The sequence below is a fragment of the Danio rerio genome, chromosome 3 (assembly GCF_049306965.1).
Source record: "Danio rerio strain Tuebingen ecotype United States chromosome 3, GRCz12tu, whole genome shotgun sequence".
Classification (NCBI taxonomy): Eukaryota; Metazoa; Chordata; class Actinopteri; order Cypriniformes; family Danionidae; genus Danio; species Danio rerio.
The window spans coordinates 65926326-65946161 of NC_133178.1; the positions used below are offsets into that span (position 1 = coordinate 65926326).

The 19836-nt window shown below is 37.6% G+C and overlaps 1 protein-coding gene across 7 annotated transcripts in view; it reads left to right on the forward strand.

Moving 5' to 3' along the window:
- The window catches only part of helz (helicase with zinc finger), a 77641-nt gene extending 64650 nt beyond the window's left edge, over nucleotides 1-12991 (forward strand). For 3 of the 7 annotated variants that reach the window (XM_073938334.1, XM_073938332.1, XM_073938342.1), the window contains 8 exons: nucleotides 4018-4196; nucleotides 5313-5514; nucleotides 5789-5871; nucleotides 8464-8902; nucleotides 9119-9347; nucleotides 11482-11929; nucleotides 12079-12307; nucleotides 12377-12848. In XM_073938334.1, the coding sequence (XP_073794435.1) occupies nucleotides 4018-4196; nucleotides 5313-5514; nucleotides 5789-5871; nucleotides 8464-8902; nucleotides 9119-9347; nucleotides 11482-11929; nucleotides 12079-12307; nucleotides 12377-12726 (2159 nt within the window). In that variant the 3' untranslated portion in view covers nucleotides 12727-12848. 7 annotated transcript variants of the gene reach the window in all.
- The last annotated feature ends 6845 nt before the right edge of the window (nucleotides 12992-19836 follow it).

The window sequence follows — 19836 nt, forward strand, 5'->3', positions numbered from 1 at the left end:
TGATCAATTACCCTCAAAAATAGAACACACACTATTAGAATACGTTCTATTGTTCTAAACATCAAACACATTCTAAAGCTGGAGTAATTAGAATGGAATGGCAGTTAATGTTCAAACACTCCAAATAACGGTTCTAAAAATTTGTAATAAACAATAATATCTGTAATCTTATGTGTAGTAGACATAAAATAATGTAGTAGAGCTTCCTGTTAAACGTATGAGTTTAAAAGAGACGTTTGTGAGGGTGTACTTGTGTACATATAACAGCCGTTTGAGATGTGCTCTGAGCAGCAGTTACCTGGAGAATGTGACAGCTGTATTAACCCTTCACGAAGGAAGTATTTCCACAGCCTTTGACCCCGGATTGGAGGCTTTGAGGGTTTTATTGCTGTAATGTGACTGTGCTGTCAGTGTGAATCCAGCTCATTAGATTGTAAAGTGCCTTCCAGAGAAAGAGAGAGAGAGAGAGAGGGTGAGATCAGTGAAGTGGATCCATCTTCCTTCCAGACCCACTTTTGGCCCAATCAAAACACAATCCCGCAGATAATGTGTGGCAATAGTGCCAATTCTCTCTCAATTACTGCCTTGGATTGCTGTATGTGTCTGAGCAAATGGCTTGAGGTGTGTGTGCGTGTGTGTGTGTGCGCAAGCATATCCACGTGCATGTGTGCAAACACGTGCGTGCGTATGAATGTGTGTGCGTGCATATGCGTGTGTGCGTGCGTATGCATGTGTGTGCGTGCATATGCGTGTGTATGTGCGTGCATTTGTGTGCGTATGCTCGTGCGTGTGTGTGTGCATTTGTATGCCTGCGCAAGTATATGCGTGCGTGCATGCGTTCGTGAGCGTATGCGTGCATTCATATGCTGCTCAAGCATATGCGTGTGCGTGGGTTCGTTTGTGTATGCACGTGCGTTCATATGCAATCGTGTGCAAGCGTATGCATGCGTGCGTGTTCGTGTGCGTATGCGTGCGTTCGTATGCGTGTGCGAATGAGTATGCATGCATGCGTTCGTGTGCGTGCATTCGTGTGCGTATGCATGCGTGCGTCCGTGTGTGGGCGTATGCGTGCATGTGTTTGTGTGCGTTCATGTGCGTATGCGTGCATGCTTTCATGTGCGTGCGTTCGTGTGTGTATGCGTTCTTGTGCATACATTTGTGTGCGTATGCATGTGTGCAAGTGTGCGTTCGTATGCATGCGTATGCAAGCATATGCGTGCATGTGCGTGCATTCATGTGTGTATGTGCATGCATGCGTGTTCGTTTGCGTGTGCGTGCGGAAGCATATGCATGTGCATGCGTTCATGTGCGTGCGTTCGTTCGTATGCCCGTGTGTGTGTGTTTGTATGCACGTGCATGCAAGTGCGTGCGTTCATGTGTGTGTTCGTTTGCATGCGTGCGCAAGCATATGCGTGTGTTCGTGTGTGTATATGCGTGCGTGGGTTTCTACGCGTGCGCAAGCATATGTGTATGCACATGTACTTTCATATGCGTGTGCGCATGTATATGCATATGCGTGTGCCATATGCATATACAAGCATATGTGTGTGGGTGCGATTGTTTATATGCATGTGCGTGCATGCGCAAGCATATGCGTGTTCGTATGCGTGTGCGTGCATTCGTGTATGCATGTGCGTGCATGCATATGCGTGTGTATTTGTGTGTGCATACGTGCATACATGCAGATATTTGAATCTGATTTGCATATAATTTAAGACATCAGATTTATTTGTGTATTTTAAGCACGTGTCCTGTAATGTTTAAAAGCAAGGCCAGTAGCTGCTCTTTAATGTATTTAACCTCAAAAATAATGAAACTCTGATGCGTTTTCGGCTGGAAGTGGGATGAGCTCAGAATATTTCAGACCGCATTTACATCCAGACCCCATTTGTGAACAGTAATGCCTGCTATAATGTGTGCGAGACGTGTTCTTGATGGATGTGAGATTAATACGATTCATTTGAGCTTTATTTGCAAACTCATCCAGGAGGAGCACACAATTGAGCTAAAAACTAGCAGTGATGGACAGATGGGGAATCAAGACTTTAATTAAATCTGTAAACGAGGAAGATTTGGAGAAGTTTTATTTGCACAATTGATCAGTCACACGTGTGAAGCTGTCCTTTTTTGCCAAGACATTGGTTTTGAGAGCAGATAAACAAACAAGTGGATGATTAAATTCACTATTTTGCTTGGTAATTAGTAGTAAACAACAGGATAGAAGCTAATTTTGGGTTTGCTCACCCCATTGGCAGAGTATATAGCTTGTTTAAAGGGAAAACTCACTTAATTTTGGCTCATTATTTCTGAAGACAAGACAATATCTTCTACTTGTCTACAAAATGCTTCTTGATTTAGGAATTTTTAGATATTTGGACTAGAAATAAGACTAAAACTGTGGTGGTTAACTAGACATCATCGCTTTATCTCCCAGCCCCACACTTTTCTTGAACATGAGCTCATTTGGTTTGCTTTGGGAGAGTTTTAAAGGGCCCCTATTATGAAAAACAGGGTATCTGCGGGGTCCTAAAAAGCCTTTAAAGGTCTTAAATTTACTGAAATGTTGCCTTGTAGGTCTTAAATCATTTTAAACAGGTCTTAATTGTCGTGTGTCTATCGGGCTGACCAATCACCAATGAGATTTCTCAATAAAACTGTGATCATCTTCCTTATAATAACGTTTGTTTATGAGTTTTCCACAGACTGTTGTGCATAAATTGAGTTTATTATAATTGTTTTCACTATTATTTACTAGATTTTGACACATTTAAACTGTGTGCTTAAGAATGAACTCAATTAAAATAGTTTTGATGATCTAATTTTGGGTTTGGTTCCCCTTTGGCAGAGTATTTAGCTTGTTTAAAGGAAAAACTCATTTAATTCTGACTCATTATTTCTGAAAACAAGACAATATTTTCTGCTTGTCTACAAAATGCTTCTTGATTTAGGAATTTTTAGATATTTGGACTAGAAATAAGACTAAAACTGTGCTGGTTAACTAGACATCATCGCTTTATCTCCCAGCCCCACACTTTTCTTGAAAATGAGCTCATTTGGTTTGCTTTGGGAGAGTTTTAAAGGGTACCTATTATGAAAAACAGGTTTTCCGCTGGGTTTTAAAAAGTCTTAAATTTACTGAAATATTGTGTTGTAGGTCTTAAATCATTTTAAACAGGTCTTAATTGTCGCGTCTATCGGGCCGACCAATCACCAATGAGATTTCTCAATAAAACTGTGATCATCTTCCTTATAATAACGTTAGTTCATGAGTTTTCCACAGACTGTTGTGCATAAATTGAGTTTATTACAGTGTTTTTAAACTATTATTTACTAGATTTTGCTTGTTTTGACACATTTAAATTATGTGGTTAAAAAGTAACTCAATTAAAATAGTTTCGATGAGGCAAGTTAAAATCTTTTTCATTGGCCCAACCATGCCATTAGAAAAATCCTGAGCGTTTAGCCTTGTATAAGCTTCATAATGGTCTTAAAGTCTTAAATTTGACTTGCAGAAACCCTGGAGCACTCTGTGAAAATAACCAGCCTCTAATGGTCAACATTAATGAATTGTATTGTTTATATTCAGGCTTGATGAAAGCAGTCTGTAGAAACACTGATTGACATTCTCCCTTTGTATGATGTCATAAGGGGGTAAACCCCGCCCACTAATGACCATCTCTCCCTAATTAGCAGAGCACGTTAGTCTTGCTTTTGAATCTGCCATTATGCTGACTCTCAGGCATTTGTAGCTCCGCCCTCTTCTGAAAAGAGCAGTCTTATTTGCATTTAAAGCAACAGCCACCAAAACGCCACAATTAGGATCAAAGCCTACACGGGTCAGTTTCAGAGAGGTATTAAACATTATTCCTGTTCTATTTTGAGCTGAAACTTCACACACACACACACTACAGAGACATCAGAGAGTTGTTTTATATATTGTAGAAAGGGGTATAATAGGTCTACATTATGGTATAATAGCACTTTATTCTCAGTTTTGGTTGATGTTTTTTACTTCAGTTCAGCCCAATGCTGCGGTATTGATGGGAAACCCAATCCAGGCCTTTACTCCACCAGGAGCAGGAGCTCCAGCCTCTGGAAAATCACCGAGTCCCGTTCAGAGACTCGACCCTGGGGCCAGCATCCTTTACGTGCCTGCAGTCTATGGAGGAAATATGGTGATGCCCATGCCTCTTCCGGTACCACAATTGGTTAATTTTTTTACTTTTATGTATTATGTTTGTGTACGGTGTATATTTATTATGCATATATGATTGCACACATGCATGTATATATTTATTTATTTATTTTTTTTTTTATTTTACTTATTGTGTTTATTTTTTATTTTTTATTTAATTTGATTATTTATTTATTTTATTATCAGTTTATATATTTATTTTATTAATTCTTTATATATTCATTTGTATTATTTATATAATCGTATTTATTTATTATTATTTTGTAATTATTTTACTTTTATTGTAGTTTGTTATTTTTATTATTTATTAATTTATTTTTATTTGTGTTAACTTAATATTTATTTATTTATATTCTTTATTTAAAAATATGTTTTATATATATTTTAATATATTTAATACACTTTTAATTATTTATTATATAAATGCGTACATGCATGTATATATATTTATTTTTTATATTTTTCTTTTACTTGTTATTTATTTTTTATTTAGTTTTTTTATATTAATTTATTTTATTATTTATATATTTATATAATTGTATTTGTTTATTTTTTTATATTTTTTACTTTTATGAAATGCGCACGTAGTAATTATGCATATATAGATACATACATGCATGTATAAATTTTATTTTTATGATTAATTTAATTGTATTTATTATGTATATTTATTTAATGTATTATTTGTAATTTATTTTATTGTATTTATATTTTTTATTCTATTTATTTTGTATTTTTTAATTTTATGTAATGTGTGTGTACTGTGTATATTTATATTCACATGCATGTATATATTAATTATTTTTTATTATTTAATTTATTTATTTTTATTTAATTATTTTAGATTAGTTACTTTAGATTAGTTATTTTTGTTATTTATTTATTTTTATTATTAATTTAATTTATATTTATTTCTACTTATTTATTTTTATATGTATTTAGTTCGTTATTTTTATTTATGTATTTATTGTTATATATATATATATATTTTCATCATTTCATTCATTGTTATTTTCATCCATGTTGATCATGCCGTGAAATAGCCATAAGTTGCAGATGTGTCAATAAACAAACAAACAAACGTTACACCAGTATGACCCAACTCTCCTTTTTCCAGTTGCCCTGGGCCGGTTATCAGAGCCGTTTTCCGATGGATCCTCGCATTATGAGCCACCAGGCGGCCATGTACAACCTGAACCTGCGTCCTGCAGCCAGTCGCACCTCTCCAGTGCTGTACGGGTTCAGTCACGCGTCTCCTTTAGGCCTCAACCAGCAGCAAAATACAGAGAAAGAGCTGCTTCAGGAGCCCAGCGGGAACGGTAACACTTTAAACCAGCTCACTGCTGCAGTATTGTAGCTCAATTCATGCATGTTAGGCCCTGTTTGGTTTGTGAATAGTGTCAATATGACAGAATTTGCATTGTTAAGTGATCTATTCATTGCTAATTTGATGATTAATGCTAATATCTGAAGACAAGCACTGTTAATGAGAGCCAAACCCATAATATTTATTTTGAATGCTCAGTTTTGCAGCCATTGGTGATTCTCTGCATTGCATCTGATGTGTTTTGCTGGTATATTATCATTCTTTAGGGAAAATGGACATTAATGGGAAAGCTGAGCACTGTCGACTGCTGACGCCTGAGAGAAAAGCCCCTGAACTGAAGGAAAAACAGGTACAATTCATCTACATATACTTTAAAAATCTAAAACTAGTCGCACTTTACGATAAGGTTTCATTAGTTAATGTTAGTTCATTTATTTACTAACGTGAACTAATTATGGACGATGCTTGTTAATCTTAGTTGAACATTTACTAATGCATTATTGAGAGCCAAATTCAAGTTTGTTTACATCAGTGAGTTAACAAACTAACAATGAACAACTGTGTTCCCATTAAATAAGCTTAACTAACACGAACGAATCCTGTGAGAAATGTGTGGTTCTTTGTTTGTTCATGTTAGAAATAATTAGTTAAAATGAAGCGAGTTTTTCAATAAAACAAGCTAAATAATCATCATAATAATCAATAAACTTGCATTAAAGCTAAAACAGGTTTATTCTGCTTACCCCATTGGCAGATTATCAATCAATTAATCAGGCCTTTATTTGTCACGTACACTTCCGTATAGTAAAATTACGTAATACACTTCCGTATAGTAAAATTACGTAATACACTTCCGATAGTAAAATTACATAATACACTTCAGATAGGAAAATTACGTAATACACTTCCGATAGTAAAATTACATAATACACTTCAGATAGGAAAATTACGTAATACACTTCCGATAGTAAAATTACGTAATACACTTTCGTATAGTAAAATTACGTAATACACTTCCGTATTGTAAAATTACGTAATACACTTCCTTATAGTAAAATTACGTAAAACACTTCCGATAGTAAAATTACGTAATACACTTCCGTATAGTAAAATTACGTAATACACTTCCGTATTGTAAAATTACGTAATACACTTCCTTATAGTAAAATTACGTAAAACACTTCCGATAGTAAAATTACATAATACACTTCCGTATAGTATAATTACGTAATACACTTGCGTATAGTAAAATTACGTAATACACTTCCTTATAGTAAAGTTACGTAATACACTTCCTTATAGTAATATTACGTAATACTCTTCCGTATAGTAAAATTACGTAATACACTTCCGATAGTAAAATTACGTAATACACTTCCGATAATAAAATTACATAATACACTTCCGATAGTAAAATTACGTAATACACTTTCGTATAGTAAAATTACGTAATACACTTTCGTATAGTAAAATTACATAATACACTTCAGATAGGAAAATTACGTAATACACTTCCGATAGTAAAATTACATAATACACTTCAGATAGGAAAATTACGTAATACACTTCCGATAGTAAAATTACGTAATACACTTTCGTATAGTAAAATTACGTAATACACTTCCGTATTGTAAAATTACGTAATACACTTCCTTATAGTAAAATTACGTAAAACACTTCCGATAGTAAAATTACATAATACACTTCCGTATAGTAAAATTACGTAATACACTTCCGTATTGTAAAATTACGTAATACACTTCCTTATAGTAAAATTACGTAAAACACTTCCGATAGTAAAATTACATAATACACTTCCGTATAGTGTAATTACGTAATACACTTGCGTATAGTAAAATTACGTAATACACTTCCTTATAGTAAAGTTACGTAATACACTTCCTTATAGTAATATTACGTAATACTCTTCCGTATAGTAAAATTACGTAATACACTTCCGATAGTAAAATTACGTAATACACTTCCGATAATAAAATTACATAATACACTTCCGATAGTAAAATTACGTAATACACTTTCGTATAGTAAAATTACGTAATACACTTTCGTATAGTAAAATTACGTAATACACTTCCGATAGTAAAATTACGTAATACACTTCCGATAATAAAATTACATAATACACTTCCGATAGTAAAATTACGGGTATTTTTCATGCAATGTTTGATGCCGCACGGTTGTCGAGCGTCGCGTACACTGTTAATCCACACTTGACTCTGCGCTCTCACAGAGAGAAAATTAAAACGAAACTTAACTGCAGCAAACTATAAAAGCAACACTTCACGCTTGTTTTGCCAACACAACGTGGCGTCTCTGTCGTCTAAACACGGTGACAGTAATGAATATTAATGAAGTTGCACAATAGAGCGCGCTGATTGGTTTGAACCAAGCCTTACTCATGCATTAATGCAGCACACTGTAAGACGTAATAAGACACACTCTGACACAGACGCCCAGTCTGCACGCTGGAATACACGATATTATGTCATGGCCGTGATGCAGCTTCAAAAATTCGTTTCAAACCGGAAGTACGAATTTGCTTGAAATAGCGCAAAAACAACCAATTTACACTTTTTAGTGAAATATAGGTGTGCTAATAGTGTTTATAGCAGTGTGGGACACATTTACCACTGTCAACAGCTCAAACACATGTGTTCTGGTGTTTCGTGACCCTTTAATGCTTTTGCACCATGAGCTTCAGACTTTGCACCTAGATCTATCTAGTAAGGACTGTACCACCATCTCCTTATTTCCCAGGGGGATCCAGAAGCAGTCCAAAACAAAGTCCAAATCCCAGTTTTGCTTTCAGAAATGAGTCAAAATGAAGTGAACAGGACTAAATTATAGTTTCTGTCATCCATTTCATGTTCAAAAACTCCCCCCAATGTGGTAAAGACTGTACCATCTGCTTATTTCGCAGGGGGATCTAGAATCAGTCCAAAACAAGAGTCCGGAGCCCCAGTCCAACATGGGCTTCCCTGCGAACCGCCTCATACGCAAAGACCCCCAGAGAGCCCTTAATTTCCACATGGCACCCCCGCATCCCGCATTCCCCTCTCATCATGGGACCAGCCAGTTCCCGCAGCAGTACGGCCTGTCCCGACCCCCTCTCCGCATGCAGACGCCCATGCACCCTCAGGCCTCCTCCTTCCCTCCGTCGTTCTACAGCGGGCCGCCGATGGGACCCCGCGGGCTGCAGTCTCCGGTGCTGGAGGGCGGTGAGGACCCGATGGGGGCCGGGATGTCTGAGGATCTGAAGGGTGTGGTCCGGGGTCTGCCTGCACAGATGCACCAGCAGCCGCTCCGGCTCAACAGCTTCGGGGAAGAGAGCTTGGACTCGCTGTTGGGCGACACTTTAGGTTTGTGTGTGTATATAGATTCTTTCCTTAGTCCTTGATAACAATGAACGCTGAAAGTCATCCTAATTGGTGAACTTGGAGCGCAGTACGCCTCCTCCCGGGCTTCCTTTTAATTTTGTTAGGAAAAAATGTCATGTTTAAGGGATCGTTCACCCAAAAATGAAAAGTCTGATGGTGAACAGATCTTGTTGTCTTCTGTGTTGTTTTGTGTGTCAGATGGTCAGGCGTCGTCGGGAATGGATGCTCTTCAGCATCAGCAGCAGGCTCGTGTGGGTCAGTGGGGGGAACACACACCCTTCCTGCCGGCCGGTGTCGCCCCCTTCCCTCTGCCACAGCAGTTGGCTCATCTGGCACAACCTGGACTGCGCATCCCTCCGCAGATCCTGAGAGCCGGATGGGGCCTGGGGCCAGCAGCAGACGAGGAGCCCAGACCCACCATGCCCAGGTCTGAACATGTAGAGTCAAAGTCAAAATTATTTGCCCCCCTGTGAATTTTACCCTCCTATTGTATTGATATTAACAGTTCATTAGCACTTATAAGCCATGATCTTATTCTACATCCCTAATCCTTCCCAATACCTAAACCCAACTACTACATTAATAACCTTTAATAAGCAGCTAATTAGTTGCTTAAGCTAAAGGTCTGAGTTAATAGTTTGTTAATAGATGGAATTGTTCATTAATATAGTGACTGTAATATGTTTGGATGATAACTGCAATGAGCTACAGGGCCCCTAAAAGAAAATGATGTATTTAATGGGGATAAAGTACATCCCGTAGGTTGTTATTGCAGAATGAAGCCTGACAGGTTTATTGAACACCCGATGTGAAACAAGGAAATGTTATATAATTTATATAAGACCTCCTGGATGTACCAGATCCTGGTTATTACAATAGTTGATAAACGGCTCAGAACACGTTTGTGTCTAATTTTAATATTTTAAGGCAGGTAGCTCAGTAATAAGTGGGATAAAGTACATCTAGGAGGTTGTTTTCTCAATAAACCCTTCGGTCTTATACAACAGTGCTCCGTTTTGTGTCGGGCTGCTGATTTACCTGTCAGGATTTATTCTGTGATAACAACCTTCGATAAGACAAAACGTTAAATACTTTAATTAACTGCAAAGCTGACTGAAATGAAAACAGCTGATGGAGTATACACTAACCTGAGCATTATTCAGACACTAGATGGAGACAAACAGTCAAAAACACAACAGAAACTAAAACAGCTGATGGAGTATACACTAACCTGCGCATTAATCAGACACTAGATGGAGACAAACAGTCATAAACACAACAGAAACTAAAACAGCTGATGGAGTATACACTAACCTGCGCGTTATTCAGACACTAGATGGAGACAAACAGCCAAAAACACAACAGAAACTAAAACAGCTGATGGAGTATACACTAACCTGCGCATTATTCAGACACAAGATGGAGACAAACAGCCAAAAACGCAACAGAAACTAAAACAGCTGATGGAGTATACACTAACCTGCGCATTATTCAGACACTAGATGGAGACAAACAGTCAAAAACACAACAGTAACTAAAACAGCTGATGGAGTATACACTAACCTGCACATTATTCAGACACTAGATGGAGACAAACAGTCAAAAACACAACAGTAACTAAAACAGCTGATGGAGTATACACTAACCTGCGCATTATTCAGACACTAGATGGAGTCAAACAGTCAAAAACACAACAGAAACTAAAACAGCTGATAGAGTATACACTAACCTGCGCATTATTCAGACACAAGATGGAGACAAACAGCCAAAAACGCAACAGAAACTAAAACAGCTGATGGAGTATACACTAACCTGCGCATTATTCAACCACTAGATCGAGACAAACAGTCAAAAACACAACAGAAACTAAAACAGCTGATGGAGTATACACTAACCTGCACATTATTCAGACACTAGATGGAGACAAACAGCCAAAAACACAACAGAAACTAAAACAGCTGATGGAGTATACACTAACCTGCGCGTTATTCAGACACTAGATGGAGACAAACAGCCAAAAACACAACAGAAACTAAAACAGCTGATGGAGTATACACTAACCTGTGCATTATTCAGACACTAGATGGAGAGAAACAGTCAAAAACACAACAGAAACTAAAACAGCTGATGGAGTATACACTAACCTGCACATTATTCAGACACTAGATGGAGAGAAACAGTCAAAAACACAACAGAAACTAAAACAGCTGATGGAGTATACACTGACATGTGCATTATTCAGACACTAGATGGAGAGAAACAGACAAAAACACAACAGAAACTAAAACAGCTGATGGAGTATACACTAACCTGAGCATTATTCAGACACTAGATGGAGACAAACAGAAAAACACAACAGAAACTAAAACAGCTGATGGAGTATACACTAACCTGCGCATTATTCAGACACTAGATGGAGACAAACAGTCAAAAACACAAAGCTGGCAGAAACTAAAACAGCTGATGGAGTATACACTAACCTGCAACAATTCTGTGATGATAACCTCCTGGATGTACTGTTGCACATGATGTAATGTTCTGCTCCTCCATCTGAATAACAGGTATCCGGGTCTGCTCCGTGAGATGCTCCCGCAGGATCAGCAGTATGAGCAGCGGGACCCTGCAGAAATGCCTCCTCCTCAGTCTCGTCTCCTTCAGTACCGTCAGCAGATCCAGCCCCGGAGCCCTGGAGACCTGCCGTCCCCCTCATCCTCAGCCCCAAACCACAACTTCCCGGCCCCAGCCCAGCCCTCGTACCCCGACACCAGCCGAGAGCCGCCTGTGGGCTTCAGTCAGGCCCCGTTCCCGCCGGATCACAGCGCGGGGCCACTTCCAGTCAAGTACCTGCTCCAGGAGGCCCACTGGCCCCATCCCGGACACATGCTGGGCCACGGGTTGCCCTTCGGCCTACAGGCGATGGCACAGCGGCAGGATCCAGGGCCGCTGCAGCACCAGCAGCAGAAACAGCAGCTCCAGGCCCCGCAGAGCTCCCTGCACAGCCTAGATGAGGTGAGCGCACCAGTGGTTTACTACGGTTTTACATTCACTTGTCCTGAATCGGTAAACCTGAAGTCACTACTTGAAGAGTAGAGAAAAAAAGGCAGAATGAGTGTGTGTGTGTGTTTGATTGCATTATTTCCTCTCTGTCTCTGTGTCAGTATGAACCACGTGGCCCGGGGCGGCCCCTCTACCAGCGCAGGATCTCCTCTAGCTCCCCTCAGCCGTATCCGGACAGCCTGGAGCCCCAGGACCAGCCGGTGCCCTCCTACAGATACCCCTCAGCAGACCTGTGGCTGGGTGGCCCCGGTCCTGTCCCGGGTCCCGCTCCCATTCACAACATTCCATGCAATGGAGCCAGTCACATCGGCCCCCACCGCGAGATTTTAGGTATGCCGCAGTCCTGTGAGCATTAATTCCGCACATTTGCACATTGTAACGTACTCTATTGTTCCTCAGTTTCAAAGGCGATGAGTGAAGAACAGATGAAGGCCGAGTGTCTCCAGCCTCCTCCTCCGCCGCCTCCTCATCCGGCCAGTGCAGCGTCTCTCCAGCATCACGGACAGTTCCCACCTCTTCTGCCCAGCAAGCAGACGCCGCCAGACCCCGGTGGAGGAGGAAACACCAGCCCTGCGGGACACCCCAAACCCCCCACCATGTCCTACGCCAGTGCCCTGCGCGCGCCGCCCAAACCACGGCCGATGCTGCCCGAGCAGAGCAAGAAGAACAGCGACCCCATCTCGCTCTTACAGGAGCTTAGCATAGGCAGTTCAAACAGTAGCAATGGCTATTACACCTATTTTAAATAAGTCCATATCTATATGAACTATATACACCCGTTTAAAAACGAATAGGATATTCATTTTAAAAAAACAAACACAAAAAAATGTTGGAGAAAAAAAAATAGAATATCGATTTTTAAAAAAGAAAACTGTTGGAAAAAAATATATATAATAAAATTTGAAGAAAAAAAAACTTTTTTTTTTTTTTTAATAAAATAAAAAAACTAAATTTGAATAAAATGGTGAAAAAAATGTTGGGAATAAAAATCGAATAAAATTTGTAAAAAAAAAAGAAGAAAAAAAGTTTTAAAAATTTGAAGAAAAAAAACGAAAAAATAAAATAACGATTTGAAAAAGAAACCGTTGAAAAAAATTTGAATAATTTTGGAAAAAAAAAACGTTGGAAAAAATTTTTTTAATAACAATTTGAAAAATAAAAAACGGAAAAAAAAATTGAATAAAATTTGAAATAAAACGTTGAAAAAAAATAATATTAATTTGAAATAAAAATGTTGGAAAAATTTAGAAAAAAAAACAACGTTGAAAAAATAGAATAAAAATTAAAAAAACTGAAAAAAATTAAATAAAATAAAAAAATGAAAAAAATAGAATAAGGATTTAAAAAAACGTTACAAAAAACGTCTTTTGATTTTGTGGAATAGTTAGACTTTTTTGCGTTTTATTATTTTTTACTTGCTTTAGTACTCTAGTTGGTTCTTTTACAGTTTGGCATCTGTGATTTTACAAAAAAACGAATCAGCATATAAATATATATATATAAATAAATGAATAAATATATATCATGAGACACCAAAACATTTGGGGGAAAACAAACACACACGCACACACACACACACACACACATTTATGAAATAAAGAAAAAAAAAAAGATTTTTTTAAAAACACCACCATGATTGGGTTGACCACTCAGCTGCCTGTCTGTTTTGTAATTATTATTAATATTATTATTAAATGTCCCGCTCTTTTTGCATCCACGATTCAGAAGTTAGAAAATAAACTCGTTGAAGTGATTTTTTTTTTTTCCTTTCCCAGCTGGCATTTTTTAATGATGTTCAGTTTCTTGGTGTGTTTTTTTCTCGTGCTCGCAGCTGAGTGGTCAGTCGACTTGGATTAAAAAACTAAAAATATTATAAAAAGTTGTATAGCTGTAGACAAGACTTTTCTCAAACTTGTACATATGAATAAATGAATACATGAGATGACCGTTTGTGTGCTGCCTTCTTTTACTGATACATCCACATTCATTCATTCACTTTCAACTTTTATTGTCATGCTTAGTGTTTGGCCGGTGGCGTGCAGGAATTACTAAGCCACATTAGATGCTGTTTCAAAGTGAATATTCCGAGTAGCGGTGAACAATATAGGGAGCGTCACAGGCCGTCGTTGTTCAGAATTGACCCAATGTGAATATAACACCTTCAGCAAGTAAAGCAGGCTAGGCCGAATAGCACTATTTACTGATGTTTTGTTGTTAAATTAAATATAAATCTACATTATTGATGCTGTATAAAGGCCCTTATAAATCTGAAAAAAGTCACATCAATCTTTCACCAGGAGATTTCAGTTGCTGAACAACACTTCTGTGCATGTAAAGGCAGGGCCAGCGCGTTTATAGAGGCGACCTAGGCAGCTGCCTAGGGCGGCAGAATAGAGAGGGCGGCGGAGACACTACCCCAGACACCACCCTCACCTCTCGCGCCCTCAGTTATATCCGCGACTAATATAGTGGGTGGTGTCCGCGACACTACTCTAACCACCCGCGCCCTCAGTTCGCATCTAGGGCGGCAGGATAGAGAGAGCGGCGTCCGCGACACTATCCTCACCACCTGCGCCCTCAGTTAAATCCGCGATTAATCAAGAGGGCGGTGTCAGCGACACTACCCTCACCACCCGCTCCCTTAGTTATATCCGCGTCTAGGGCGATAGAATGGGCGGAGTGACCGTCTTTTGCCTAATAAGGAAGTTCAGCTTGCACCGGCCCTGTATACAGGGTTTCTACAGGTTACATCAAATCAAATTTAAGACCTTTTTAAGACCTTATCAAGACCATAATGAATGAAATTTCAGATGTTCAAAATAATTGGAATGTTCAAAATAAAACTGTAAAAAGCACAATAAATAAATGACTCGCCTCAGTTCCTTCCAGAGTTTCCCGCCACAGGAAGTGACATCACTTGTGGAGCAGTAAGTTGCATGCTTTTTCTATCAGTGCTTTACAGATTGCTCTGCCTTTGATAACAGAGTTGAGCAGAACGTTGACACACACACAATGTGTTTTTTTATAATTAAAGTTAATAAACAGATTTTCTGTATTGTCTGTAGAGTAAGTGCACAAAAAGATGAAACATTTGACAATTTATAATAATTGAAGCTGAATGTAAGAATTAATCCTGGGTCTCAAAACACCACAAACCTTGGGTTACCGTTCATAATGATGAAAACTAGGCAATTCCCTGCTGAAGCTTAAACCAAGCTTGTCAGCAGGTTTTAGCTGGTTAACCAGGCTGGTTTTAGAGGGGTTTTGGCCATTTCCAGGCTGGTTTCCAGCCCTTTGCTGGTCAAGATTGAAAATAAAAAACAAGCATGACCAGCCTGGTTTAAGCTGGACTCCCAGCCTGACCAGCTAAAACCAAGATTGGAAATGGCCAAAATCCTTGTAATCCAGGCTGGTCGACCAGCAAAAACCAGCCAACCAGTCTAGGCTGGTTTAAGCTTTTTTTTCAGTAAGGTTTTAATAAAATAACAACTTAATCCTCATAAAAAGTTGTTATCATGTGTTTTCATGCACTGATGTTCAATACATAAACCCTAGAAAAATGTCCTGATACATTTGAGGTGTCATGTTTGGATGGAGATACAGAAGAAATGCTCAAATATCTAAAAACTTCTTAAATCAATTAAGTATTTTCTGAGAGTATTGAGATGACACTTTTGCTTGACTAGAAAATGCTTCTTCATTTAAGAATTTTTAGATGTTCGGATTAGAAATAAGGGAAAAACTGAGCTATAAAATCATTGCAGTGTACCTAACGTTACGAACATCAGTCGGCCATTTTGGAGCAGAATGTAAACAAATGTTGCGTCCTGAGCGGAACGACACTGGTAATTTACCTGATTATTAATTTTGTAAATTGTCGATTATTCTCATGTTTGGGGCCATAGTAATCGGTCGGACACACACACACAAAAAAAAAAAAAACAGAACTAACGTTACTGCCGAAAATTATGAGGCAGAAGGGAAAGCTGTACTGAATGTATGAAGAAATTAATATCTGGAAATGTTTTCTTACAGCAGTTTGATTCCATCAGTTAGCTATGAATAATCTCGTCCCTGTACTTGATATTATGGGATGCAAATTTTCAGCTTCCTCCCTGCTGAAAAATCCAGCTTAAACCAGCCTAGGCTGGTTTTAGCTGGTTGAGACCAGCCTGGTTCTAGAGGGGTTTTGGCCATTTCCAGGCTGGTTTCAAGCCATTTCCAGCCTGGTCTTAGCTGGTAAGGCTGGAAAATGACCAGCTAAAACCAGCTTGACCAGCCTGGTTTAAGCTGGACATAGCTGGTTTTGGTTGGGCTCCCAGTCTGGCTAGGCTGGTCCAGCTGGTTTTAGCTGGTCATCTCCCAGCCTGACCACCTAAGACCAGGCTGGAAATGGCTGGAAACCAGCCTGGAAATAGCCAAAAACCCATCTAAAAACAGCCTGGCTGGTTTTTTCAGTAGGGATAGACACACAAAAAGCGTTTATAGACACAAATAACGTTTAACTGTGTACACACATATATTATGCATGCACACAGTAGTCCATATTCTCAGTGTTTTCCCGGTATTTCCATTGGCTTTCATTGTGCACTCACGCGTTTATCCACAAACATGGCCCACCGTGACGTCGATTCCCGAACTCTCCAACCATTTTTTCTTGGCGTAAACGAGAAAACACTCTTTGATAACGAAACCTTTTGCAGATATACATATTTAAAATACCTTTTTCTCCTGGAATCTGAGACACATTTCATATACAAATGAAAAATCATAATAAATAACGCTCATGCAAGCAGGGAATCAAGGTTTGGTATGTGTCTTAATACAAGCTATTGAATTAGAAAAAAGGACAAAACCACAAATATATATGTCATTATTTAAACAGTCTTTCTTGAGGCTTATCGCTGAAATCGTCTCACTTAAACACTGTAAATTCACCTTAAAAGTGGTAGATTCTCCCTAAAGTTTACTTAAAAGTCACCATGAAATATGTATTCCCTGCTGAAAAATCCAGCTTAAACCAGCTTAGGCTGGTTTTGGCTGGTCAACCAGGCTGGTTTTAGAGGGGTTTTGGCCACTTCCAGGCTGGTTTCCAGCCATTTCGAGCCTGGTCTTAGCTGTTTGGGCTGGGAGATGACCAGCTAAAACCAGCTTGACCAGCCTAGCAGGCTGGGAGCCCAGCCAAAACCAGCTATGTGCAGCTTAAACCAGGCTGGTCAAGCTGGTTTTAGCTGGATTTAGCTGGTCATTTTCCAGCGTGACCAGCTAAGACCAGGCTGGAAATGGCTGGAAACCAGCCTGGAAGTGGCCAAAACCCCTCTAAAACCAGCCTGGTCGACCAGCTAAAACCAGACAACCAGCCTAGGCTGGTTTAAGCTGGATTTTTTAGCAGGGTTAGGATTATAGGATATCTCACAGTTCCAATAATTGTTTCCCCAATATTTTTGTTTATTCCTAACAACCTTGCTTTGAGTTAACCTTGTGATTTTAACGTGCTTGCAAAAAATGAAAATGCATCATTTTGAATTGCAATTACATAAGAATTATCAAAAAACTGCATCGTTTATTGTTGCCGAAACAAGCTTGTTTAAAACAACCTCCATTTCATGCCGACTTTAAAGGGTGAAGTTATACAGCAAATATCCATCGCTCATCAAGAATACTTTTACATTCCTTTATCTTCACATTGGTACTGTTAGGGTAGAAATAACTGTACACAATAGACTGTACACACTATAAACAAGTCCCTAAATATACATTCTAAGCTGTCATCTATTGCATATAAGCATGAACACACATAAACATGTTTACTCAATACTATAAAATATACAAAAAGTCATATTAAATAATTCATACAGACATTTAAAGAGTAGTTTAGCCAGAAATTAAATTTACTCACAATCCTCAATCCTTCTGTCACATGAACATGGTAGTCTTAATTTTATCTTGGCTCTTTTATACAGTATAATATAATGGTGTTGAATGGTGACGGTTATTTTGAAGCTTTCAAAATCTCCTTAACAAGCTAAAACGCTTTTCCTTCTTCAGTTTTAGTCTTGTTTTTTGTCCAAATATCTAAAAATTCCATAATCAAGATGCATTTTCTAGACAAGCAAAAATAATGTCTTGTTTTCAAAAATAATCAAGAGTCAAAATGAAGTATTTCCTTAAAACAAGCAAAATATTGTTGTTTGCCTTGTAGGATTTTGCTTACTCTATTTTGCTTGTTTTAAGGAAAAAGTCACTTAATTTTGACTAATTTCTGAAAGCAAGACAATATTTTTTGCTTGTCTGGAAAATGCATGTTGATTTAGGAATTTTTAGATATTTAAAATAGAAACGAGACAGAAACTTGCATACACCACCAGGGGGTTAGCGCACGTCTTCTCAGAATTTCCTTAAAAAAAAAACACACATAAAAATGCATTTAAAATTGATGTCAATGTTGCTGTCCTGTAATCGATTTTTGACTTGTTTCTTGACGTCAATGTTAGATGTCAATTTAATGTCGTTTTGACATCATGCTAGTTTACAATAATTGTAGAGATACAAAATACACTACAAATTTGCATTTTGAAATTGAAGCTGTCATATAAATATAACGTTTTTTTTTATCATAAAAATTTTGTGTCGTTATTTTGGTGGCCGAAAAAACATCAGTGTGTGGATGTCAAAATAGACGTCGAGATTTCAACATCAAAGCGATTTGTATTTTTGAAGTGTTTCAAAGCAAAACAAGATTATTTCACTTACGAATGAACAGATAGCTAATAATAAAACACCTAATTATATCAGGTGACTACCTTAGAGTGTTATGTAATCGATTTTTTTGTTTATTAATGTCAATTTAACATCAAGCTAGTTCACATTAATCATAAGGATAGAAAATCCAGTGCAAATTTGGAATTAAACCTTTCATATAAATACAATTTTTAAATATTTTACAATACATAGTGTCCTTATTTTGGTGGTCAAAAGAGCATCAATGTGTGGATGTCAAATAGACATCAAGATTTCATCAGCCTGAAATTGATTTACATTTTTGATGTGTTTTTTGTTTTTTATTTTAAAGCAACAACTAGAGTATTTCAAGCAAATAGCTCAAAATGACGTCAACAACACGTAAAAATGTCAACTGACTATCTTTGAATGTCTTGTATTCAACTTTTTATGTCAATTTAACGTCGTTTTAACATCAAGCTAGTTCACATTAATTGTAGGCATAGAAAATCCAGTGCAAATTTGGAATTGAAGCTTTCATATGAATACAACTTTTTAATACTATAATACTTTATACATTTTGTATTGTCATTTTGATGGTCAAAAAAGTGTCAATGTGTGGATGTCAAATAGACGTTAAGATTTCATCAGCATCAAATCGATTTGCATTTTTGACATGTTTTTTTTAATTTCCAAGTAAAAACAAGATTATTTTACTTACAAATGTACAAGTAGCTCAAAATGATGTCAAAAACACGTAAACATGTCAGGAGACTACCTTGGAATGACCTGTAATTGATTTTTGATGTCAGTTTAACGTCATTTTAACATCAAGCTAGTTGACGTTAATTGTAGGGACAGAAAATCCAGTTCAAATTTGGAATTGTAGCTTTCATATGAAAAAAATATTTTTAATATTATAATACTTTAATTTTGTGTTGTTATTTTGATGATTAAAAAAGCATCAATGTTTGGATGTGTAATAGACGTCAATATTTCGACATTAAATCGATTTGCAATTAAATTTTATTTGCTTGTAAAGCAAAAAAAAGATTTACTTACAAATAACTCAAAATAATGCCTTAAACATGCATTTTTGATTTGTTTTTTTTTCAAAGCAAAAACAAGTTTATTTTACT